Source organism: Heloderma suspectum, chromosome 2, assembly GCF_057233095.1.
Source record: "Heloderma suspectum isolate Gila_16-S chromosome 2, 16-S_ref, whole genome shotgun sequence".
In the NCBI taxonomy this organism is placed as follows: Eukaryota; Metazoa; Chordata; class Lepidosauria; order Squamata; family Helodermatidae; genus Heloderma; species Heloderma suspectum.
The window spans coordinates 243,563,974-243,591,668 of record NC_139459.1 but is presented as its reverse complement, the minus strand read 5'-3'; the positions used below and the strand labels follow the sequence as shown (position 1 = coordinate 243,591,668).

Sequence of the window (27,695 nt, the reverse complement as noted above, 5' to 3'; positions counted from 1 at the left end):
TAATAAAAAAACTGGCAGAAGAGCTCTCAGAACCACTGTCTATTCTCTTTGAGAAATCATGGAGGACGGGTGAAGTGCCAGATGATTGGAGGAGGGCTAATATTGTCCCTATCTTCAAAAAGGGCAAAAAGGAGGAACCTGGGAACTACAGACCAGTCAGTCTGACATCAATCCCTGGGAAAATTCTGGAGCAGATTATAAAGCAATCAGTCTGTAAGCACCCTGAAAACAATGCAGTGATTACTTGAAGTCAAGAACAAATTCTGCCAGACGAATCTGATCTCATTTTTTGATCAGGTAACTTCCCTTGTGACTGTGGGAATGCTGTGGACATAATATACCTCAACTTTAGCAAAGCTTTCAACAAAGTGCCCCATGATATCCTGATGAGCAAACTAGCTCAAAGTGGGCTAGATGAAACAAATATCAGGTAGATCCACAGTTGGTTACAGAATTGGACTCAAAGAGTGCTTAACAATGGAATCTTCTCAAACTGGGGAGAGGTAACGAGCGGGGTACCACAGGGCTCAGTCCTGGGCCCAGTGCTGTTCAACATTTTTATTAATAACTTGGAGGAGGAGGTGCAGGGAATGCTAATCAAATTTGCAGATGGCACAAATAGAGAAGACAGAAACAAAAATCAAAGTGATCTTGATCGACTGGAGTGCTGGGCAGAAAACAACAGAATGACATTTAATAGGGATAAATGCCAAGTTCTGCACCTAAGAAAAAGAAACCAAATGCACAGTTACAAGATGGGCAATACTTGGCTCAACAATACTACAAGCGATAAGGATCTTGAAATAGTTGTAGATCACAAGCTGAATATGAGCCAACAATGTGATGTGGCTGCTAAAGAGGCAAATGCTATTTGGGGCTGCATTAATAGAAGTATAGCTTCCAAATCATGTGAAGTACTAGTTCCCCTCTACTCAGGACTGGCTAGGCCTCATCTTGAGTACTGTGTCCAGTTCTGGGCACCACACTTTAAGGAGGATGCAGACAAACTGGAGAGGGTTCAGAAAAGGGCAACGAAGATGATCAGGGGACTGGAAACAAAGCCCTATGAAGAGAGACTGAAAGAACCGGACAGCCACTTGTCAGGGATGCTTTGACTTGGATTCCTGCATTGAGCAGGGGGTTGGATTCGATGGTTTTGTAGGCCCCTTCCAGCCCTACTATTCTGTGATTCTATTCTGATGAAAATCCAGGCAGACTGGATGCCTTACTATTGTGTGTGTTCTGAGTGTCTGTGATCAGAATTTTCAACACATAAAAGTATCAGACTGTGAACCTTACATAAATTGAATTACCAGGACTCGGCTAAAAAAATTCAACAATCACACAACTTTTATGTGTCGGTAGGGATGGCGTGGGCGCCCGATTCTGTCCGGAAATCTGGAGGAACCCCCTGTGCCCGCACCCCCGAGCCCTGCTCGCCAAGCCCCTGCCCACACTCACCCCTGCCCACACTTGGTGAGTGGCATATGCAAACATGCACATTTGCAAAATTGCACATTTTCATGAATATGCAAATATGCACATTTTTGCAATTGCCATTTATTTATTTTTTTAATGGCAACTGCAGAGCTTGAGGAGGCTTCCAGGGTGAGTGCAGGCCACTTGTCAAGTGCGGGAGGGGCTCGAGCGCAGTGCAGGGACCGGCAAGCAGTAGCAGGGACTCGGCAGATGCTCGGAGATCATGGACAGATGACATCCCTGTGTGCCAGTAGTCACGTAAATAAAATATAGAAAAATAATTTAAATATTGAAATAAGGAAATGCAAAACAACTTTAGCTTTTCTAAGTTTCATATAAATGAAATCCAACCAGCTACTCACTTGTTCTTCAAAGTTCATGTTTTCTAGGAACTTCTGGTTCATAGTCTCAGAAAATTTGTTGATGGCTCGCAGAAACACTCTATAGAAAAATAAGATTAAAAATGAGTCCTTACATACAATGGACTTTTATCATCTTCACTAGTATTGAAGCAGAACTAAAGATAAACTATGAATGATAAGTAGTCATGCACTCACAGAATACAAATTGCTTGCATATAATTAATAATACATTATATTCAGGGAAAATATTTATTTAATTTCTGGTATGCAATATGTTCTAATTAGTACTCACCACAGAAAATAGGACCATGTATTTTTGGTCTGCTGCACAATTACCATTTGTTCTTGTGAATATAGCACAATAAATCTTTCACAGGCAAGTTGCTTCCCAAGACATAGTGATACACTTATTATTTTAAAAAAGACAAAGGGATTTTTTAATTGATCAGCCAGGCATAAATATTAATTTCTTTAATTATTCAGATTGACTCCTAGCTCATTAGAAATAGCCTTCTACATAATGCCTAGAAATATGAAATATACACAGCTATTAAATTATCCTATTTATCTATCAATTCTTTCTGACTAGCGATACGAGATCTAATTAATGTAATATAAACACCGTTTGTGCAAGACACACAACATGTAAACAACACTGCTTTCTGTAATTACACAAAAGACCAATAAGGAAGTCAGAACAGCAACTACTGCTACTACTTTGCTTTTCTAGAAAAGACATGGTAGAAAAGGCAATACGTATATACAAGAGTCTTATTAATAAGCACTGGGCGAGTTCATACGTCACGCTAAGCCACCCTGGGGTGGGTTGTTCTTTCACTGTTCTGAGAGACAATTGAGCACTCTGTGGCTTGCCATGCTTTGTTTCCCCACTCAGTCTCCCTCAGTCCTCTCGGTGGCTCCAGCATGGATTCCAGGCACCTTTGTGGCAGAGCTCCTTGTTCCCTCGATCCCTGTGTCAGCACCCTTTCTGCAATTCGTCTGCTGGGGTTTCTGACACCTTCTGAATGTGGTGGTAACACATCCACAAACTTTTTTTAGCCTTTATTTCAGGGTCTTGCACAGTTGCACAGGACTGCCTGTCTGTTTTTTAGAGAAAACTCTCTGGAAAAGACCCTGATGCTGGGAAAGACTGAAGGCAAAAGGAGAAGGGGACGGCAGAGGATGAGATGGCTAGATAGCATCACCGATGCAATGAATATGGACTTGAGCACACTCCGGGAGAGAGCGCAGGACAGGAAGGCCTGGCGTGCTATGGTCCATGGGGTCACGAAGAGTTGGACACGACTGAACGACTGAACAACAAAATCTTGCCCTCTTGTCAACATCCTTGTCAATTTCATCCTCCACTTCAGGACTTGCCTTGCTAGCGAACACCTTTTCTTTTAAAGGTTGTTTTAGGTACTAGCAATTACACCCGCTGGAAAATTCCTTCTCCTGCAGCTGTTTCCTGAACTGCCGCCCCCACTTTGTGCTCGTTACTTCCCTCCACTGGTCTCCGTTGTTAACTATCAGGCATATATATGGGTTACAGAGCAGTAACAGGATCAGTAAAGTGAGGGAGATCGGTAAAGATATGCACATTTCAATGTAAAGATATGCACATTTCAAAGCACAGCAGGCAGTGAAGGGAATCATTAAAGATATGCAAATTTCAAGGCAGACAAGTGAGGGGGATCGGTAAATATACACACATTTCAAGGCTGAGCAGTAAAGCGGAGGGGGAAATTATGCAGATTTCATAGCCGTGGACTTTCGAATGTAGTGTGTAAGATGAAAAAAAAAAATTAAAAAACAGGTTGTGAATGTGTTTGAGACACTTTCTGGTGTCCTTTCTTCTTGATTTTTAGGAGCACAGGATGGAGGGCACTGAGAAGGGATGAGGGAGGATGGTGGAGGCACTAGCAAGGTTGTGAGGAGCAGCTGGGGGTTTTGCCATTCCCAACAACCCATGATGAAGTCACCCTGCCAGGTTCAGACAACAACCCATCCTGAAAACAAGCCACCCTGAACAATCCAGCAGCAAGCCATGGGTTCTCCAGGTGGTTTGTTCATGAAAAATAAGCCATCCTGTGGAAACCGCACTAGCTGGACATCATGACACCCCATGGGTGGTCACCCTTGGTGGGTTGTCATGTTCTGAGAACCAGGTCACGGTGTGACTTCTGACCTATCCCTCTTCTGAATCCAGCCCCTTATCTAATGCTGTTTTACAAACTGCTCCTGAAGTTCAGGGGAAATTTGGGAGCAGCTTTCAATGCAGTGGTAGGGGATGTAATGAGAAAAAAAATGGAAGGCTTGTTGCATCCACAAAAGTGCTCTTTGAATCCTGGGCACAATCTTTTAGTTAAAGGAGGCATAACTTAATGCACTAACATTTATAGATATTACTCACTATGTTATTTTCCCTCTGGTGGCTCTTGTAAAATGTACATACACTCTGTGTGGTAGCAGTTAGCACACAATTAGCACACCATGACATATGTTTTCCTTGCAATACACACATTTTATTATGATAGAACTAATCAAGGGACTGCACGATATGGCTTTGTGTTACTGTGAGTGTTTTGCCTTGAGAGTTCTGCTGTGCTATGCACAGTTGTACCAAACTGTTTCTCATTTCATGTGGTTGGCTTTGGACCAAAACTGGGTTCCTAGCTGTCCTTTACCAGTGGAACAGGTGCTTGAGCAGGAGGTTGTAGGACAGCTCCAGGCACTCTTGAATGAAACGGATTATCTAGATCCATTTCAATCAGGCTTCAGGCCTGGTTTTGGAACGGAAACTGCCTTGGTCGCCCTGTGGGATGACCTCTGCCGGGAGAGGGACAGGGGGAGTGCGACCCTGTTGATTCTCCTGGACCTCTCAGCGGCTTTCGATACCATCGACCATGGTATCCTTCTGGATAGGTTGTCTGGGTTAGGAGTAGGAGGCACTGCACTACAGTGGTTCTGCTCCTACTTGGATGGCCGATTCCAGAAGGTGGTGCTGGGGGATTATTGCTCTGTGCCATGGCAATTATGCCATGGGGTTCCACAGGGCTCTATTTTATCCCCCATGCTGTTTAACATCTGGGGGAGGTTATCCAGAGGTGTGGGCTGAGGTGCCATCAATATGCAGATGACACCCAGCTCTACCTCTCTTTCTCGTCAAAACCAGGTGAGGCAGTGGCTGTTCTGAATCAGTGCCTGGGCACGGTAATGGACTGGATGAGGGCCAATAAACTGAAACTCAATCCAGACAAGACGGAGGTACTGTTAGTGGGTGGTTCGTCTGCCCGGCTAGGTGATATTCAACCTGTTCTGGAGGGGGTTGCACTCCCCCTAAAGGATCAGGTTGGTAGTTTGGGGGTGCTCTTGGATCCAGAACTGTCACTTGAGGCACAGGTGAACTCAGTGGCACGGAGCACTTTTTATCAGCTTAGGCTGGTATACCAACTATGCCTTTATCTGGACAGAGATAGCCTAGCTACAGTTATCCATGCTCTGATAACTTCTCGTCTGGATTACTGCAATGCGTTATACGTGGGGCTGCCTTTGAAAATGGTCCGGAAACTTCAGCTGGTCCAAAATAGGGCAGCAAGATTGTTAACAGGGACTGGCCTGCGAGCTCATATTACGCCAGTACTTTTCCAGCTGCACTGGCTGCCAGTCCATTTCCGGGCCCGATTCAAAGTGCTGGTGTTAACATTCAAAGCCCTTAGCGGCTTGGGGCCAGGTTACCTGAAGGATCGCTTCCTCCCATATGTGCCTGCCCAGACCTTAAGATCATCGTCAGCGGCCCTTCTCCGTGAGCCCCTGCCAAAGGAAGTGAGGCGGGTGGCTACTAGGAGGAGGGCTTTTTCTGCTGTGGCACCCCGGCTCTGGAATGAGCTCCCTAGTGAGGTTCGCCTGGCGCCTACATTGTACTCCTTTCGGCGCCAAGTGAAGACCTTTTTATTTTCCCAGGCATTTTAGCATTTTAGCTTTCTAAATTTTTATCTTTGCTGTTTTAAATCTGTATTTTAAACTCTTGCACTGCTGCTAGGTTTTATTGTGGTTGTATGGTTATATTGTGGTTTTAATGTTCTATATATTTTAAATTGTTTTATTGTGTGTTGTTTGGTTTTAATTTTTGTGAACCGCCCAGAGAGCTTCGGCTATTGGGTGGTATAGAAATGAAATAAATAAATAAACAAACAAACAAACAAACAGTAGGTGGGCAGGCCTTCAGTCACAGCTATATAAACAGGGGTTGCTTCCAGATAAGGTTTTGATCGTGCAACCACCCTGCCTCATGCACAGAATGTAACAGAGACGGCCAACGTTGTCATCTACCGCTTGTAACCCTCCCATTTTAACCAATGCTTCTTCCATCTTTTTTCTTTCCTCAAAAAACCCATTACAGAGAAAAAGATGGAACAGCTGCATAACCTCTTTGGGTCAAAAAGATAGTGAAAGTACAGAGGAATGAAATACCATCAAATCTCTGGGCTTCTCCATATTAACAGAAAATCCCGCTGCCTTACCGGGGCTTTCTGCTTCCAGAATCTTTGCAGGATTACGATCAGCTCCATTACATGGGTGGACAAGGGTGACCACGTGATTTTAACTGAAACCTTTCATTTTGGCACTATTCCTATATTTTCCATTAGACAGCGCCATCTAGTAGCTGAAATATAGCGCTAGGGTGGAATTGCACACTACCGATTCTGCGCATTTTTAAAAAATGCCTGATTTACTCCAGGATTTTTTACAGTGGGATAAACCTGAAAAAAAGCACAGGAGGGGCCCAGGATGTTGACAACATCATTTAATGGACCCACAAAGTTACATGAGTGGCCAATCACGAGCATGCAATAAATTGCTGGTGTAGAAAATACCTCCGGCTAGAGATGCCTGCACTTTGATTAGAATGTCTCACTTAGGACACAATTCTATGCATGTTTAGACAGAAAAAAGTCCTACAACCCCCAGCATTCCCCAGCCAGCACTTTGGTTAGACGATCTCACTAAGGGTGCATTCCTATGGCCACTAGTCAGTGGCTAGCGAATTCCACTGTTTAACAACACACTGTGTTAATACATAAAGATTGGATTTTCCTCTTAAAATCATCCCCTTTCCTCTTTAAAAAGCCCTTGCGCAAATCCCCAAGTTGCTTTGAAAGAAAAAAAAAATGCAGAAGATTAAGGAGGTATTTGGAAGGTGCTATGGTAGTAGACTGAGAGGGAAACTCTCAGAAAAAATCCTGTTCCTGTGTGCAATTTTTGGGTTACAGCCTACATTTACATTTGTATGGTTAAGTTCTGCAGGTGAATTTGAAAATGCTAAAACTACATTCAGTTAATGGTTCATACCAGGGAAATTATAAAAGTAGATAAACATCAGTTTTAAAATATTTGAAGATGGGATGGGAGGAAGCAAATTATGAGAATGGATTCATTATGTGGTCTTTCAACAGAAATATTGAACTAAGAGCCTATTCTCTTTGCAACAGATGATATGATACTGAGAGTTTCATAAGGAAGCATTTTACCCTACCAAGAAAACAGTCAATTCAAATTAAATCACTTCATCACTCTGATGGTTATATGACAAGTCCTGCCAAAGTTCATACATCAGACATCTGTGCCTCTGAAAAATTTCATATTCATAATAGCCTGTCATATTTAGTGTCCAATTCCATCTTACAATATGTTCTCTTTATGAATTGGAGGATTATCTCACTGTTGTCAAGCTACTCCTGTCACTCTTCTAAAGTTAACATTTTTACCATTCTTGCTCTTTGTTTATCAAGGTATCTCACCTCCTCCATAGTAGTTTGGACACATAAGATGAAAAAGTCCATTACAATCCTTCCTCTGTCAAACAGGTTAGGAACATAGGAAGCTGACTTTGGCCCATGTAGCCCAGTGTTGTTGACACTGACTGGCTGCTGCTGTCCAAGGTTTCAGGCAGGATTCTTTCCTAGCCTTATCTGGAAATGCAGGGGATTGAATCTGGGACCTTCTGCATGCAAAGCAGGTGTTCTACCACCGAGACTGTAAGTTGCTGTGACCCCTAGGATTACACACAAGAAGATTTCCCTTACATTAATTTTATTTTTAAAAAATATTTCCCACATTCTGCCACAGGGATTCACAAGATGACTTATAGCAGTCAAACAGTCACATAATCTGACATCATTGGCCTAAAACCAGTTTAAAAACCATTTAAAACTAAATCACAAAACAACGTACAGAGAGCAGTCTATGTGGTAGTATCACTTTCCCTACTTGCCAGCCACTAGGGATGTTGTGGATGCCCGACTGGGTCCAGCAGTCTGTTGGGTTCCCTCTGCCTGCAATGCTTGGACTGTGCCTGCCAAGCCCCTGCCCTTGCTCACCCCTGCTCATGCTCTCCTGGACTCACCCTGCCCCGTCTGGGAAGTGCCCGCCATTTTGCTGCCTTTTTTTTTAACAAAAAAAGGGAGCATAAGGCATAATGCCTCTAATATTGTGCATGTTAAGCTTTCCTGGCCCCAAACTTTAAGTTCCCTTTTTTTGTTTTATTTTTTTTTTAAGCAGCAAAATGGTGGGTGCTTGCTGGATGGGCCCTGGGTGAGTGTGGGCAACTTGCCAAGCTCATGGGGGCTCAAGCGTGGGTCTGGGAGGGGTAAGTGGGGGTGGTGCTCCAGCAGGCGACCAGAGAACCTGGGCTGGGGTGGGTTCACACATTCCTACTTGCCACCTCCAAGGGAGGCTCAGAAGGTGGCAACAAGGGAGAAGGCCTTCTCAGTGATGGCCCCCTGATTATGGAATGACCTTGGGGGTTGGACTCAATGGCCTTGTAGGCCCCTTCCAACCCTACTATTCTATGATTCTATGATTCTCACTGAGGCCCGCCTGGCGGCAATACTGTCAGCTTTTCAGTGCCAGATTAAGACTGTCCTCTACTCCCAGGCATTTAACGGTATGTGATGGGGCATTTATGTCAGCTATCTTTAACAGGTCTACTATTTTATTGAAATTGTTTTTAGCCATTTACATTGTTTTAAATTTGTACAGTCAGGGCCAGAAATATTGGAACAAGGATAACCGTTTTGGCAGTTGGCCTCTGTACACCACCATATTGAAGTTGAAAGGAAACACACCCAGATGGGAATGAACTGAAGTCAGGACTTTCAGCTGTAATTCAAGGGGTTCGACAAAAGTGGGGCACTAACTATTCAGGAAGTACAGCCAGTGGCATACACACGCCCTCATCATTGATGGCTCATAAGTAATGGAACAAACCAACATCATTTCAAACTGAAGGATCGCCTTTCATACCTGGATGAAAATCCTTTGCAGTCAATGACTGCCTGAAGTCTGGAACCCATGGACATGACCAAATGCTGAGTTTCCTCCCTCGAGATGCTTTGCCAGGCCTTCACTGCAGCTGCCTTCAGCTACTGCTTGTTTGTCAGTCTTTCTGCCTTCAGTCTTGTCTTCAGTAAGTGAAAAGCATTCTCTATTGGGTTGAGATCAGGTGACTTACTTGGCCATTGAAGAACATCCCACTTCTTTGCCTTCAGAAACTTTTGGGTAGCTTTTGCTATATGTTTTGGGTCATTATTCATCTGCAATATGACACGGCGTCCTATCAGTTTGGCAGCATTCAGCTGAATCTGAGCAGAAAGGATAGCCCTACACACTTCAGAATTCATCCTGCTGCTTTTATCATCAGTCAGGTCATCAATAAACACCAGTGACCCGGTTCCATTGGCAGCCATACATGCCCATGCCATAACACTGCCTCCACCATGTTTGACAGATGATGTGGTATGCTTTGGATCGTGAGCTGTTCCTTTCCTTCTCCATACTTTTCTCTTCCCATCATTTTGGTACAAGTTAATCTTGGTTTCATCAGTCCAAAGAATCTTATTCCAGAACTGGGCAGGCTTTTTTAGGTGTTTGCTGGCAAAGGCTAATCTGGCCTTTCTGTTCTTGAGCATTACCAGGGGTTTGCACCTTGTTGTGAAGCCTCTGTATTTACATTCATAAAGACGTGTCTTGACTGTATGTTGACAATGACATGCCTACCTCCGCAAGAGCATTCTTGACCTAGCTAGATGTTGTGAGAGGGTTCCTCTTCACCATGAGCAGAATTCTGCGGTCATCCACTTTAGTTGTCTTCCGTGGTCTTCCAGGCCTTTTGCTGTTATTGAGCTTGCCAGTTAATTCCTTATTTTTCAGGATGTTCCAAACTGTTGTGTTGGCCACTCCCACTGTTTTTGCTATCTCTCGGATGGGTTTATTTTGTTTCCTCAGCCTAATGATGGCCTCCTACACTCGCATGGACACCTCTTTAGACCTCACGTTGGGAGTTCCAGTGAACAGCTACCAAATGCAAATGTAACACTCAGAACCACCTCCAGGCCTTTTATCTGCTTGATTGGTCATGGGGTACCCAGGAAACAGGCCACACCTGGCTGTGCAGCTCCATTACCATTCGTTCCATTACTTATGAGCCACTAATGATGGGGGTGTGTGTATGCCACTGGCTGTCCTTCCTGAATGGTTCGTGCCCCACTTTTGTCAAACCCCTCGAATTACAGCTGAAAGTCCTGACTTCGCTCCCATCTGGGTGTGTTTCCTTTCAATTTCAATGTGGTGGTGTACAGAGGCCAACTGCCAAAACAGTTATCCTTGTTCCAATATTTTTGACCCTGACTGTATATTCATGCTGTATTTTAGTATTTTATATCTGTGATTTTATTAATTGTTATGAACCCCTCAGAGAACTTCAGGTATTGGGAGGTATAGGACTGAAATTATTATTGTTATTGTTATTACTACTACTACTATTACTACTACTACTACTAATAATAATAATAATACTATCCCTGAAAGGCCTGTCAACGAAAGTGCATTAGCTTGCAACCTAAAAACAGTAAATGAGTTTGCCCTGTGATTTCATGGGGAAAAGTATTCCATGGAGCAGGTACCTCCTAATAATATTTTTAACCCTGAGTGACAAGGCTTTAACTCGTTCAGGAAAAGTGTAAATCTGGAGAGATGCAAAGGCAAAGCCAGGAACTGTCTTGTTACTTTTGAAATGTTGTAGTAAGTACAAAACCATTGTTTCCACAATAATAAACCTATAAGGGGTGCAATCCTATGGATGTTTAGACAGAAAGGAGTCCTACAACTGCCAGCATGCCCCAGTCAGTCATGCTCACTATGCTCACTTAGGGTGCATAGGATTGCACTCTTAGGGAGCAATCCTATCTGGGTCAATGATGGTCGCTTCCAAGCCGCATATCCAGTGCAGGGCGGGAGTAGTGGTGACGAGTGGACCTCCTCCTCATTCCCCCTGCCCGGCTTTTGCAGCTAGACAGCCGATTTCGGCTGTCTAGCTGCGGTACCTCAGAGTGCTGGAAACAGCAGCCAGATGACACACAGGATGTGTCATACTGGCATTTCCAACTTCCCCGCCCTGGCACACCTCCAGGAATGCCCCATTTTTGTAGCGATGGCAGAGAATTCCACCACGGATTTCAGTGAGGCCGAATGCATTGGCATTCAGCCCCCCAAAACCTGTGGCAGAACAACCTCCCACCCCCCGCCACCCCACGGAATCCCCCCGGGATGAAGCTTACCTGGGGCGGCGGCGGCTCCGGCGATGGTGGCTGGTCTCTCGGCCAGCTGCTGCAGCCGCAAATGGCGGCCATCATAGCGGCCGCCATTTGCGTCCTGCCAGGCTGCCGTGATAGGCTACGTAAGTATTTACATAGCCTATCACAGTAAAGGTAGCCAGCAAATGGCATAGAGGCCGCCATTTGCATAGCTGCCTTTACTGTGATAGGCTATGTAAATACTTACGTAGCCTATCATGGCAGCCTGGCAGGACGCAAATGGTGGCCACTACGGCGGCCACCATTTGCATCCACAGCAGCCCGTCCGCAGCCGGAACTCCGACTGCGGATGGCCCTGGCCAGCGGCTCCACGGAGCCACCGCGGAGCAGAGCCGGCCCGGGAGGATTCTGGGGGGAGGGACAGAGTGCCTCCCCCCCACCGTGAATCACACCTGCGAAAAGGTAAGTGACTTTCGTACATCCCTACATTTTTGCCATTTCATGCTCCTCTTCCAAGCGCGGAGGACAGGGCCATTCCACGCTGCCTGTGTTGTCAAGGGCAGGCATCACGCTGTAGCTATAAACAAATACAAAATACAGCCCTGTAGTTCAGTCAGATCACATGGTTACTTCCCATGTCAGATCCTCTATACTTTCTGGGGTCACTGGGAGCAGTGCAGGAGTTTATCATGGCATCTGGGGTGACCCACTTGGTTGCCACCCATATATATCACAGCTATGACATGGCGTCCTGATCACTGTTTTTTTTTTTATAGCAACAACATTGCTCTGGTCATCTTTGAAACAGGCCATATTTTAAGTAAAAACCATGACAGTAAGAGAGCTCCCTTTCCAAACCAAACTCCAATCCAATCTCAGATTTCCCCTTCTGTGTGAAAAACGTACCCAGTTCTAATTCGTGATGGGGGTGAAGTACATGGGGGGGGTGTAGCTCAGTGGTACAGCACATGCTTTGCATGCAGAAGGTCTCTGTACAAACCCTGAATCACCAGGTAGGATTGCAAGAGACCCCTGTCTGAAACCTTGGAGAGCTACCGCCAATCAGAGTAGACAACATTGAGCTGGATGGACCTATTTTATTTATTTATTTATTTATTTATTTATTTATTTATTGCATTTATATCCCGCCTTTTTTCCTCTTGCAAGGAACCCAAGGCAGCTTACATTATCCTCCTCCTCTCCATTTTATCCTCACAACAACAACAACCCTGTGAGGTAGGTTGGGCTGAGAGTCTGAGACTGGCCCAAAGTCACCCAGTGAGCTTCCATGGCTGAGTGGGGACTAGAACCTGGATCTCCTGGCTCCCAGTCGAACACTCTAGCCACTACACCACACTGGCTGTCTATGGTCTGACTCAGTTGTTAGATACATGTACAAACTTGCACACATTCTACAAGACACGCATTCGCTAAAAAAAATGACCTTCAGACATTGGCAATAGGATGTTTATGGTAAGGGAGGCAACCCAAAATGTTCTACACACACACACAAGATTCAGAGACACCCAAATGGTTCATTGATTGATTACAAACACAAATTTAAATCACCCGAACTAGAGAGATGTCACTGAAAAATAGTCCATGGGTGGTATCTGACAAACAGAAATTTAAAATGCACAAGTTGATTTGGGACAATTAACTTAGTGGAGCAATTGTAATTCAAATTCAAGTATAATAAACCTTCAAGCCTTCAATGTGAACTGATATTTTGGGGAAATTAGCTGAGTTCTATGGAGGGTGGCTCTGAAGGCTAAACTAGGCTGCTGACATACGCCAATTGTTCAGGAGGATGGGTTTCTTTGGATGACAGTTTGCAAGGAGGAGAAAGGGAGATCGGGACTCCCTAACACTCTTGGGAAAGAAAAATAAAGGTTTGGGGATGAGTGGAGATAGTGGAGAAGAGAGGAGCATTTATCTTGTGCAATGATGAGATCAGGTTGGCTCCCAATACAGTCACCATAGCACGAAGGGAGGGGGAAAGGTGGCTACCCAAAGTTACACACGCACTCAATTGCTTTTTTAGCACTTTGTACATTTCCTCTTGAGTCCTGTTCTAAAAATGTATTGTGCAGAGCAGGGCTCAAAACACATGCATCAAGAGAACTTCTCCAGAGAAATTTGTCTTGGTAGCAACGGCTTGAAGAGGAAGGCGGGGGGGGGGGTTAAAGAGAAGCAGGAGTGTCGGCCGCAATCTCTGCCACTGAAACACCAGCACAGGCTGCACAACAGTGGCTGAGGTTCTGACCAAATCCAGGTTGGAGAGAGAGAGAGAGAGAGAGAGAATAGAATGCAGGGTGGATTGGGGTTGGAGGCTACCATTATAGAAAGCCTTCTGGAGACAGCCATTCAGTATGGGGAACTGATGCTTGAGAAACAACACCTAACCCAAACCCCTTTGGGCATACACAGAGTTAGATGATGATGATGATGATTTATTAAATTTATTAATCGCCCATCTGGCTGGTCACCCAGCCACTCTGGGCGATGTACAACAAAACAGTTAAAACAATAAAATTCTACATTAAAAACATCATAAAAATGTTTTTTACATTTTTATGTAACCCACCCCGAATGCCTGCCTGAACAACCACGTTTTTAATGCGCAGCGGAAGCTCATTAAAGAGGGGGCATGGCGGAGTTCCCTAGGGAGGGAGTTCCACAGAGTGGGGGCCACCACAGAGAATGCCCTCTCCCTCGTCCTCACCAGCCTAGCTGTCCTGGCTGATGGGACAGAGAGAAGGCCATCCGAGGCTGATCTTGTTAAGCTGCTTGTCTGGTGTTGCTGGAGGCGCTCCAGATCCTGGCATATCTTTGTATGTCTGAGTACAGAGTTGGTGGTACCCAGAATATCTTGTGTGAGTGTACCATCTTAAATCTCTGCTCAAAATTCAGGGAAGACTCCTGATTTCTATGAAACTTGCTTTCAAGTAAAAAGGTATTGTTCCTGTCAAAGGCCTGTTAAACTGTATAAGCGTTTGCCTTGATTGTACTGTAAGCTGCTTTACAGCCAAAAAGCAAAGAATAAATATTTTATAAATAAATATAAAAGAGCCACTTAAAGAGCAATCCTATACATGTCTTCTCAGAAGTAAGTGCCATTGAGTTCAATGAGACTTACTCTCAGGAAAGTGTTATAGGATTGCAACTTTGAGCTCATGCAAGAGATTCACAGTAGCCCAATGGAATTTTTAAGCTTCCTTCCTCTCTTTGAACAGCCATGTCATGAACAGCCTTTGAAACTCCCCTCAGTTTCAAAAGCAGTGTACCATGCGACTTACAAGACCATGCTGTTTGAGAAAAACAAGTCGAAAACTCCTTTGCACTCACAGAACTACTTTCATGATTCTTTGGATCCTGGCCCTGATTTTCGGCATGTAGCAAATCAAAGAATGCCTCGTAGTACTCCAGAGCTTTACATACTACTTTATAAAGGGAGAACATAGCTGATTATATATAAAGAGAAGATGACAAACGCTTCCTGTGAATTGCACTATTTGTCCTCCATTCCCCCCTCCCCCGAGATATGAAAGTGTATTACCTATTTGGTTTCCTTCAGGCAAAGCATCCGCTGTGATAAGAGCATAAAGGATTACAAGCCAATACAAATACATTTCAGTTTCATCTTCCCCGAGCTTTGTTCAGATACGGTAAACGCAAAAGGACACTGCTTTTACACTTGACTCAGCTATTGAAAAAAAATATTGAAAGAGATAAAGAAAGTGCTGAGCTTGCAGAGCTAACTTTGATTTTTCACCTTGAGGCACAGAGACAGAGAGAGACTGGCTGCATGAGAGTGCATTGTGCATAGGGAGGCAATAAGCTCACTACCTCAAAGCAACTATTGCAATACTACGAAAGAGGTTTATAGTGAATCAGCAAATTCTTCCTCAAAGTCAGATGCAGAATAAGTTTAACTATTGTCTTCCTGATGCTACATTCTTTGAAAATTAAGGCCTTGTTCACATATAAAACCAAATGTATTTAATTCTTTAAAAGAAAAATCTGTGGACGGTTTATAGGTTTACAGATCGTTTCTAAATATTCTAAGGAGTGAGTGTACAGTTCACCATGTAAATGGAATTAGAAACTTCAGTTACACAGTCTATAAAGCTTGATTTGTAAGGGCTGCTTCATACATTACTTTTTGTTTAATTGCAGAGATCATCTATACGCAGAAAGTAGCATCACATACAAAACATAGTGCCAGACCTTTATTTTAGAAGAACCATTTACTGAGTGATAAATGAGGGTTCAGTGCACAGTACAATCATGGAGAACACACAACTCTTTTCTAACTGACAGGTTGCCTACCTATCCCCTCCTGTTCCTCGCTGAAAAAAACTGCCACTGCAAAAACCACTTTCTATGCAAGTTCTCTCAGTGAAATAGAATGGATGTTCTCAAAAGGAAGACAAGGAGGGCAAAAGCCTGGAGAACTAGGGGAAGAGCCCATAAAGAAAATCTATGGGTGGAAAGGGCAGAACGGCTCCTTCTAGGATACTCTTAACATGGGGCATGGTGAGATATGGGAAACTTGCCATGACTCTTCCACATAATACATAGGATGGTGAACCAGGGCCAGAGCAATGTCTCCTGCCACCTGAGGCAGGCAAACACATGTGCACCTCTGTGGCATTTCCCCCCACCCCTGCTACTGTGCCCCCCCCCACACACACACACCGCCAGTCAGAAGGGGGCAATCAGGGTCACTTTTATCCAATATGTGCGGATCGTATGGAATACCTGTATTACGGTGGAATGGGAGAAAAGGCATACAACAGACCTTCAGACCATCATCAGAAGATCTTGTCCCTTTATCAGGAATTTAGAGGAAAACAGTGGATATTGTCTTGTGTTAAAGCGGTCAGGGATTGGAGTATCCCACTAGTGTCACACTTGTTGCATAGTCTGTGGATGAAGTGACCACCCTGTCTTGATGACTTAGTCATATCTCCCCTGAGATGCTCTGCTGTCAGTGATAATACATGGCATCCCATCTAGCTGGAGAGAGCTTCTGTTTCTTGCTAAAGTAGATTCTGGACAAGTATCTCCTTGCAACTGATATGAGCTTTCACTGGAATACTATCCACCTGACCAGCACATGATCTCCACTCAGCTTGTGATGGAAAGATCTTGGTGCCATGCTGACTCTTTAGAGTTCCAGCTACTTGATGGCTTGGCTGATCTCCAATAGGGACCATCTGCCGTATCTTGTTTCTTCTTGACAGTAGAAACAAGGCAGCCTTATGTCTATAATGACCTGTATCCTGATGATGTCATAGGGGCACTCCTTTGGACAATTTGTGAGGTAGTATCCACCAGGTCAGAGATTGTATGACTTCAAAAGGAAGAAGTACCTTAAAGTGTTCTTCTGGTAAACATAAAAACAGTAGTTAAGCAGGAACCACTGAACAACCTGGAAGTGGTGCCTAGCCTATTCCTATTGACACATATAGAGCAGATTAAGGTCATTATTTACTGCCATACAAAACCTAGTGTTTTATACATTCTGAATATCATGTTGGGATGCATTCTACAAATCAATGAATTTAAGGATCCTGCAAGTCAGCAGCTACTAATATGTGGAGTCATATGATTTGTGTTTGCCCTGAGGAAGGAAACACATCGTAAAATAAACAGTTTTTTACTTGGGGCATCATTTTGAAACTTTCCCTCCCTTTTTTATGGTTCAATAAATTTAAGCAATACATGAAACATCTTTTGTTGATTAAATAAATCAAACACACACTAAGGTGTTCTTTTAAGTTACATATTTTGCTTGTATGTTTGTTTGTTTGTTTGTTTTACGGAACACTTATGATTGCTGTCTACCCAACTAACCTTTTCGATCAGTCAATTTTATGTTAACATAAACATCCTTCTTATACTGAAGACAAATTCATCTTCCCCATCATGGAAATGCACTTCTATCCATTTACATCTCACTGTTATGCCTACTTCTCTGCACTATTTCAAGTATTTTATGAATGATGAAGCTTAGACATATTCTGCATTCTACATGCTTAAAAAAAGCAACACAACGCCCAGGTGTTATAAACACACAACAAAGCCTAAGCCCTGCTATGCTCCTAATGAATACAAGGGTAATAGTAACTGACTAAGAGAGCAGTCTTATAGTCCCTGGGAGAGCTTCCCAGGGACCATAGGATTGTTTGGACGCCCCTCCCGAGGCTGGAGACACGGCTATGATCTCGAAAGGGGGGGGTCTGAATTCTGATTGCCCTATCTCACCCCTTTGTAACTGCTGTGGAAAGAACTGCACCGGCTGCTTCCCACAGTTGCAAATGCAGCCTCAGAGGGAGAGAAAGGGAGCTGTTATGGTGGGCAGGGAGGGGAGGGGAGGGGAGGGGAGGGGAGAGGCTGGGATATGGGAAATCCTATGGCCTCTCCAGCCCCAGCTTCCAACAGCGAGCCTTCTCTAGATGGACTCAAAGGCTGGTCTAGAGGAAATTTTTATAAATGGGGGACAGAGAGGCAAAAATTGCCACCATTGTCCCTCCCACTCTGCTGGCAGTAGGCTGGCAGGGTACCGGATACTCGGAAGCCTCCAGGATCAGAGGCTTCCTTCCAATGGATTGCACTCTAATAAATGTAATATAGTAAACAGGGAAATATTATTTATTTATTTATTTATTTTAATTATCTATTTTTAAAAAATACTTATAGACCTCCATTTGGCCCTCAAAAGGGCCCCAAGGTGGTTTACAGCCAGAATACAATAAAAACTGAGAGCAATGAAAATCTTACAACAATCACTTTGAAAATACTATCTGAAGAGAAGGATGAACAACCATTAAAACTATTAAAAGCTTAGCATAATAAAAATGTCTCTGCTGCCCACCTAAAAACTATCAAACATGGAGCCCGATGTTACATTCCTTAGTGTTCTACAACCGGGATGCTGCCACTGGAAAAGCCCTGCCTCCTGTCATTGGCTTCTGATGATGACCATAACCGATCGGTGAGTTTACATGGCTAGGGATGTACGAGAATTTCATTTCAGTTTGCAAACGCTCAAACTGCTCACAAACATGAACTGGAAAATATTTTTTTCTTTTCTATTTCTCACAAATTCCCAAATTTGTAAATGCATTCAAAAATGCATTTTTTTTTAAAGTGCACTTTAAAACATGCATTTGAAAAAATTCACATTTTCATGCTTTAATCAATGGGGGGAAAGGGTGCACTTTTGAAAAATGCACACAGAAATGCACTTTTCCCATTCAAAATGCTCATTTCCCTGTTCAAACGGAAAGAAAAACATGTTGCAAACAAGAACAGGAGCAAGATAAACTGAGCTAGGAAGTGGAGTTTGGAAAGTCTCGGCAAACTCAAGCATCCCTGGCTCTCCCATCCTTAGGAGTAGTCAGTCCTTCAGATCCCATGCCCCTGGCCAAATATAGGATGAACAATGCCACAACAGTCAGTTCTATACAAACTACTGCCCACACTTTATGGGTTAATCATTTTAAAGATGGCCTGATAGGTGAAAAGAATCTGGGATTAGAAGGAACAGCCTACATGTGAGAAGTATAACACAGAAATGGGAGCTCCTTCTGAATAGTAGTCCCCCTGACTTTGCTAGCTTTAGCTTCGTGGTGTCAGTGCCACCAGACATACTTAGATAATAAATGGAAAGCCTTTGTAGGTTTTGTTGCCCCATGGCCTCATAGACAGTTCGCCTGCATGCAATATATTGTGCACAGAAATTCCACATACACCCCTTCTAATAAACTAGCATGATCTCAGCCTGTGAGTAAATTATAGGCTCTTCTGTAACCATAAGACAGAGGGGTAATAGGTCCTTCGGTTGTATTTAGCCTAGGGTTGCTGCTTGCTGCCTGTTTGTTTTTCCTCCAGATCATATGGGAATTGAAGATCTATGTCTGGTATCTGGGTTTGGCTGCTCAAGATGCAGGGATGGCTGATAGAGGGAACAGATTGTTTAGGGGAGTGTTTCCCTCTCTCCTTGGAACCCTCTTCTGCTGTCTCACCCTCATGGCAGGACTGATGCTTGCAGTGCTCTGGGTTAGAAGAGAGACGGGTGGCTGGGTAAGGTGACAGCAGGTTTTCCCCTCTGTAACCTTCCTGTTGTCACTTGGCTATTCCAGGGCTTGTGGTCACTCTGTTCTTCTTGGAAGAGGAGAGGCGTGGGATGGTAAAGGCAAGCTGAGTAAAGGGAGAAAACACTTCCCCAAACAATCTATTCTCTTCCCCAACTCTGTCCATCTCTCCTTTGAGGCCAGCTGCAAGTTAAGAACATAAGTTGAGTCCCTCAGGATGGGCAAGGGACCACCTAGTCCAGCATTCCCTGTTTACAACAGTGGCCAGTCAGCTGACTCTGGGAACCTTACAGAGAAGGCATAAAGCCAACAACCCTCTGTAGTTTCCATCCAGCATCTGGTATGCAGGAGTTTGCTGCCTCTTAAGGTTCCAGTTAACTGTCATGGCTAATAGTTATTGATAATCTTATTTTCTGTGAAATCACCTAACCCTTTAAAAAGCCATTTTGACTAGAACGGAATGCCTCCACTTCAGGATTTGACTCTAAAGTAGGGACAAACAACCTACGGTCCTTTAAGGCCATTACTGCACACACATACCCAAGGATCCCCTGACCCTCCCACCACCACTGAATTCCCCCTGCTCCTGTTGCGATTAAATCAAATGGCCCTTGATATATCATTCCTTCTAATTCCAGTCTTCAGGCTGTGAGTGCCATTGTTTATGAAGCCAAAATGGAACTACCCATACAAAAGAGGATGGTATTAGCAGACTTGGGGGATCTCCAAGGTTTAAAGAAGTTCAAAAGTCTTTAGAAAAAAAGATACTAAGGGGCAGCGGAACAACCTCAAAAGCAGCCCAATGAAGACTGAGTCTACTCAGTGGCCATGGAAAGCTGACTGGTTGCTGGGGATGGGGGATCGAAAACCACAGGGGAGGAGGAATGGAATAGGATGACTGGCATCCTGAACAGGCAGCACTCCACACTGCAGTGTTGATTTTAATGTTTCAGTTTGTCATTTGCCTAAGAAGAACGTATGGTTGATGTTATGGAAACATACAAGAAATCTTTGAAATAAATAAATAAATAAATTTAAAAGTAACAAGCCCCAGCTCATGTGTGTAAATGCAAGCCATGCTTTGTTTTTACATCTGAACAGGGCCAATATGTGTTCAGACCATTTCCTCTATCACCCTTTGTGGGAGCATCCAACCTTCATGGTCGACATTGGCTTGGACCCAGGGTCTTCCTTCCACAGATGGAAGGGTTCCACCTGTCCACAGAAGGCTTTCAATCTAGCAGTGAATATCCACTAGCAAAATGGGGGAGAGGGCAGTCTTCATCAATTCCCCCCTCCCACTGCAGTCCCCTATCTGAACTAGGGGTGTACGGATTACTCACCCCGTTCCAGTGGGGCCGTCTGCTGGGGGGGGAGGTGATCCGTCCCTCCCCCCCCCCGGAATCCTCCCCAGCCGGCTCCACTCCGCGGTGAGCCCGCAGAGCCACCAGCCAGGCCCACCTGCAGCCAGACTTCCGTCCACTGCCAGGCTGCGGCCGCAAATGGCTGTGTTAGCTGTGATAGGCTACGTATGTATTTATGTAGCCTATCACGGCAAAGAGCAGGGATGCAAATGGCGCCCACTACGCCATTTGCGTCCCTGCTCTTTTCGTGATAAGCTACATAAATATATACGTAGCCTATCATGGCTAACGCAGGGACGCAAATGGCGTAGCGGCCGCCATTTGCGTCCCTGCGTTAGCCGTGATAGGCTACGTAAATATTTATGCAGCCTATCACGGCTAAAGTAGGGAGGCAAATGGTGGCCGCAGACTGGGGCAGCCATTGGCAGCCGCAGATTGGGGCAGCAGATGGACCGGACAGTCGACAAAAGGTAGGGTCCGTCCCAGGGAAATTTCACAGGGTGGCAGGGGGAGATTGCTCTGTTCCACCACGGACTCCGGGGGGCCAGATTCTAAAGAATCCGGCCTCATTGGAGTTTGTGGCGGAATTCTCTAACACCTAATCTGAACCTCTAGAACAGTGGGAAAAATGGTACGGGCCTGCAGGGGAAAGGGGAATCAACAAAGATAGCCTTCTCCCTTCCTGCTGGCAGTGGAACTGTGCTCACAGAATGCTCTCACTGGTGGAAAAAAAGCTGGATCCAACCCAGTGTATATAATGCTGGTCTTAGATACTGGAACTATCCGTTTGTAAATTCAAACCGTTCTTATTCCCCACCTAATACCATGCATTTTGTTTTTAGATTTGTGCACACTGCAGGAAACGCATAACAAACTGCTTACCATTGCCCAACATCTTACCATGTAGCATAAAAATAAAAGCAAAAAAAAAAAATGTCAAGGGACATATGGCGATGCTATAATGCTTTTGCAAAGAGGCACTGCTCCAAACTGTATTAAAGTTTGGCAAATAGCATATCAATACACTCTGTCAATTGAAGAAACAAAAAAAGCTCTCCTTTAGAAACATTCTTGTTAGAATGTTAAATCCCATAAAACATCTGCTTCCTTTTTAGGTCCATGTATGCTGGATTATTAGCCTTTCAGGAAATACTTTAGTACTCAGCCCCAAATACAGAAAAATCCAAAAGCCATAGTAGGGTAATACCTTTATTAGGACCAATGAAAATATCACAAATTAGTGAGCAAGCTTTTGAGTTCTTCTCCAGGCTGGATGTTAAGCAAAATAAGGTGGTAGGGAAGGAGAAGTAAAAAGACTGGCCACGACACTGAAGATGCAGGAGGTATCAGGAAGATGGAGAGAGCAATCCTATGGCCGCTAGACACTGTCTAGCGGGCCATAGGATATGCTCATTTCCGGGAATCGCACTCTTGGAGCCCGCACTCTTAGGTCGGTTCCCTGAAAAGTGACTGTCCCTCTTGTCCACACTGCCTCGGAGGCAGCGCAGAGAAGCCCCATCCAATGTGTGGTACAGCAGCTTCCTCTCCTGGTCAGGCCCCCCTGCCGCTAGACAGCCAAAACAGCTGTCTAGCGAAAAACAGCAAGGCAGGAGAGGCATGGAGGGAACGATCCCCCCCTGTGCCTCTCCTGCCTTGCTTTGGATCGGCGGTCGCCTCCGAGTTTGGAGGCGGCCACCTATCTAGTTAGGATTGCGCCCTAACAGAATAGTCCTATGCATATTTACTTGTAAGTATGTAAGGCTGCAACTGTATACCCATTTACTTGAGAGTATACCCATTACTGTATACCCATTTACCCATTCACTTCTGAACTGAATAGGACTTACTTTTCCTTATACATGTATTGAATTGCACTGTTAATTAGATTAGACTTTGCTGGGTGCAAAACATTTCTGGTTGCACTGAAGGCTGCTGGGACAAAGAAACAATAATGGCTTTTCCTCCCTTTTTGAAAATATAAAACCTAGCAAATACTTAGACTTAATCTTCCTCCTTCCCTTATAAATGCAAAACAAAATGCTGATTGATGTGGGAGGATGTCACTTTTTTCATTCTGTGAAACTCAAATTGGGCTTCCATCCTAGATTTTTAAATACACAAGGCAGCAAAAGTCTTCAAATAGTAACTCAAACACTAAATTAAAAAGAGGTGCTATAAAGCAGATTTCTCTGCAGCGATTTTAGTGCCAACACTTCAGTGTTAAATGGTGAATGCTGCTCATTGGTCACACACAGAACACAGCAAAAGAACAGAAACAGTAAAAAAAAAAGAGAAAAAAAAGGAATTGCTAAGTTATACAGCTAGATCAACATCTTTGTAATATTTGATTTTTACTCTGTATCATCACTTTTCATCTTTTTTAATGTAACTTCTAGCAATAAGAAACTTTATGAGTGCCTGTATCAAATTGCAACCCAGAGTTATGAGTCAGTAGGGTGACAATGCAGATAGAAAGAGTAATCTCTCACGTGAATTGCTAATGTCAGAAACTGATGCAATGTAAATATAAGGCAATCCCAATGGAGAATGATGCAAGCTGGAATCGATGTGTTGTCATTGCTCTGTAGAATTAAAAATACTGTATCCACAAATAATGCAGATGCTGACATGTTCTAGCTGTGCAGAACAATTTAGATGTGAGAAGTCTGAGATGCAAAGGACTGTTAATTGTGAGAGTATTAAAAAGACATTATTTAGATTAATAACCTGTAGAGACAAATACTACAAATGGTGACAAGCATCAGAGTGCAGGAAAAATTTCTACACAAAGTTCTGCTTGTTACAGTCAAAACCTCTTTTTTAAAAAAGTGGAGTGAGACAAGTGGCTAATAGTTGCTGCCTATGGAATTTCTCACACAAAACTAATTGGGAATCGATTTGCGAATAGAAATGCAGCCAAGATGCATATAGCCCTATTTGAATTCCTGATTATGGTAGCTTTTGTGCTTTAGAGAGGCCTATTTGGGCCTGTGCTGGGCAGAGGAGATGCATGCTGGGCTGTAAGTGGATCAGTTTGGGGACTTCCTTGTTTTGGTGTGCAATCATCTGCTAACCAATGTGTGTGTGTGTGGGGGGGGGTGAAACAGGGCATACAGTCCATTTATAAAGGGGAGAGCGATTTCTAGATTGGTTGTTTCAGTTTCCAGGTAAGTGGGCTGAAACAAGTAATGCAACAGCAACAACTGAAGCAGACTTAGGGAGCCTTCACACGGAGCTTTTATCCTGCTGTTGAGATTGCTCACTCATGGAAGTTTGTGGGTCCTTTTCATAATGCCGTCAACCTCCAGGGCACATCCAGGGGTATTTCCTAGTTATTCCATCTCAAAAAGATCTGGAACTAATGAACTATCTTTTAAGCCGGAATGTTACGCAATTAAAACAGCCACTAGATGGCATTGTTTCATTGAATTCTATGGAAACGTGAAAATTAAAAGCTTCCCGTCTCAGCATCACATGGTCGCCATCTGGGAGCCGCTGTGAATGCAGAAAGGCTCCACAACAGGAGGACTGTGGGGGTTTTCTTTAATATAAAGGCAGCCTTTGTGACTGAAACAGTAATGAGAGAAGCAGTGCTAGCAAAGTGTTCAAGGGTTCAATGCCCACCAGCTTAGAATGACAAGGGATGTGGCACTCAGCAGTGTGAGTATTACCAGGTGTCAAGAAGATGCTAGGATCTTCCTCTCCAGAGGTGGCCTCAACATCAAGTTTTCGCTAAGGCACTCAGTTTACTCACTTTAGTTCTGATGGAGCCAGAGGCAGATGCGATATTGGGGTCCCTGCTGCTGCCCCCTATAATGACCCATGGGAGGGGGGCTCAGGTGAGCAATGTGACGGGGCAGAAGAAGAAACTAACAATACACACAGGAGCTGAGTTGCCCATGTTTCCTCGCTGCTTCTCTTTGGGCGGCCCTGGTAAAGAGGGGGTTGACTCAGGCCAAGTCTGCTAGGGCCAGTTACTGGATGCTGGTTAGTAATTAAAAAACACAGCCAACAAACAAACGGGTAAATTATTTATTTATTTATTTCATTTCTATACCGCCCAATAGCCAAAGCTCTCTGGGCGGTTCACAAAAATTAAATCAGTCTCTAATCTGCTATATAACCACTTATATAATTTCAACAGTGTGCTGAGCTACCAATTTCTTCCTATGCATTACGATAAGCACTTTTATATCTATTTGCATCCAGTTGGTGCTAGAGCAGTTTATCTCATTGGTCAGTTGTTTGTTTATTCAAACTTCTGTGATGACTGAGAATGCAGCCATAAAGATATCTGTACAAGCCTTCAATCGCATCCGTGCTTTTACACCCAAATATTATATGTGAATTTTTGTAGAAAATGTCTTTCACATGTACAGTGCAATGGTGTTTCTGTTCCAAGTACTGGAGATGATTCACAGTACTAAAATAAGAATCCATCAAATTAAATTCACTCTTTTTATGGCATTAACTCCACAATTGTTTAGTAGTGGTATTCAGAGAGATGTGATGTGATACTGAAGCGACACTTTATCTCTAAACAGTACATTTAATTAGTTATAAACAGTGACAACATATGCACTCTGGATTTGACACCCTGATCCTTCAGAACCCAGTGGGCATCTCTACACAAGCCTAAAATCCTGCATTTAAAATGGGGCTTTCTGCTTCCGTTTGAAGTGCAAAATCACAACTCTCTTTTTCACGTGCTCCCTCCTCCCCCTTCCCCCCCTCCTCCCCTGTAGCTGAGTCTTCCATGATCTTTCATTGATCTCGCTCCTCTTCTTGCCGCTTTTCCTCTTTTCACAGAGGGAACTCAAGTGGAACACAATGGGGTAATTTGATAGCTCATTATCTGTGATCTATTTAAAAATGGAACAAAGGGCATTTAGCACAGGAGACGCCTTGAATGATCACGGAATCATGTAAAGAGCCCACAAACTTCCGTGAAGGAGCAATCTCAGTCGCAAGATAAAAGCTCCGTGTGAAGAAAGCCAGTGTTAAGAACTAGGTTGGATGTCCTGATATTTTTCACAGCTTTGGATCTCATTGCTAGTGGAATATTTTCCTTCTGTTTTATTCCTTCCTTGCTTTGTTAACACTGTTATGTCCAAGCCTAGACATTCAAGGAGCTCAGCACTTAACCAGGTATGGTTTCCTCTGAAAGCAGACATCACTGGAGATTTAAGTTGTTTCTTTCTGTGGTATTTTTGTTTATTTACACATCTACAAACAGGGCATAGAAGCACAGCTTAACTCCTACAAACAGCAAATTACACTACCCCACATCAGATCCCTAGAGAAGCAGCACCCCAAAGATACTTTCCATAGCAATGGGTGTCTAAGGGTGCAATCCTATGCATGTTTAGACAAAAGAAAGTCCCACAACTCCCAGCATTCCCCAGCCAGCTTTGTAGGACTTTCCTCTGTCCAAACATGGATAGGATTGTGCCCTAAAGGATTTTTTTTTCTGGGAGGGGACACAAGTGTAGAAACAATAATTAATGCACATGACCACATCAACATAACTACACATCAACTCACAAAATATATACATTCTCCTATATTGCTCCCAAGTTATTGACTGTGTTCCCTCAAGAACTATGATTGGCCCCCACTCTCTCGGCTTTTAGAAAGGGCATAAAGACACATCATTTCAATTTAGCCTTTTATAATTATTTATTTTATTGTATTTAAAATATTTCTAGGTTGCCTTTTGGGGCATTTAAAAGGTTTTAGTTTCATCTTTTAATGTTTTTTTTTTACCATTTTTAATGTTCTTGTTTTTTATTGTTTCACAATTTCAGTGTTTTAAATGGTTGTACCCTGTCTTGATGGCTTTTTAGCAAATACAGTGGCATATAAATGCTAATAACAGACATATATGTAGCATATTATCTAGGAATGAATTAAACTCAGTCTGTTTCCCGCCTCCTAGCTGAGCAGAGCAGAGCAGAGCAGAGCAAGCTGCTCCAGCTGGTCCAGGGACTACAGAAGCAGGCAAGCTCCCAGAGAGCGAGCGAACAGAGCGAGCAAACAGGGGGAGCAAACAGGGGGAGCAAACAGGAGTTGGCCAGGGGAGTTCGGCAGAGGAGGTCAAGGGGGAGACCCCTAACATTTTTTTAATTATTTTTATTTTTTATTTTAACTAACTTTTTTCCATTTATTTGTCTTGTAACACACACTTTCACACCAGTGGGACTCTGCTTTTAACCTCTACTGAGTAGAGGAGCAGGCACAGGCTAGTCTAGAACAATCACAAAGCTAGACACAAAAAGGGAAAAGAGGCTATGGAAGGACAAGACTCTCCAGTGGTGGTGACCTGCAAGGTGTGTGCAATGTTTGTTTTCTTGCCTGAGAACAACATGGCCTACACCTGCAACAAGCGCAAGTTGATCACGCTGCTGGAGGAAAAAGTAAGTGGACTGGAGCGGCGACTGTCGACCCTCCGGGGAATAAGAGAACACGAAGAGTTCTTGGACAGAATGGGGGAACTACAGCAGCAAAGGGCAGACCAGAAGCTTGAAGAGCAACAGCAAGATGAGGCAGTGGGAAATGCTGAGGTGAAGAAAAATGGAATAGAAGATACTCCTTGGAAAAGGGTGACAGTTAGGAGAAGAAGAACTAGACGCCACTCTGCACCAGTGGAAGCAGTGGAGCTGTGGAACCGATTCCAGGTACTTGCGGATGAGACTGGAGGACAGCCTGCAGAGGAAGAATCACAGGGGAACCTGCATGACAGTGAGCAAGAGGCTAAAGGTCAGTCAAACAGAGGCGATGAAACCCAGGCCT

At 43.9% G+C, this 27,695-nt stretch overlaps 1 protein-coding gene across 1 annotated transcript in view; it reads right to left on the bottom strand.

Annotated features, from left to right (window-relative positions):
• Positions 1 to 27,695, bottom strand: part of DOCK2 (dedicator of cytokinesis 2) — a 409,918-nt gene that overhangs the window by 113,801 nt on the left and 268,422 nt on the right. Inside the window, 1 exon segment of the mRNA XM_084838639.1 lies at positions 1,842 to 1,920. Within this exon segment, the coding sequence (XP_084694765.1) occupies positions 1,842 to 1,920 (79 nt within the window).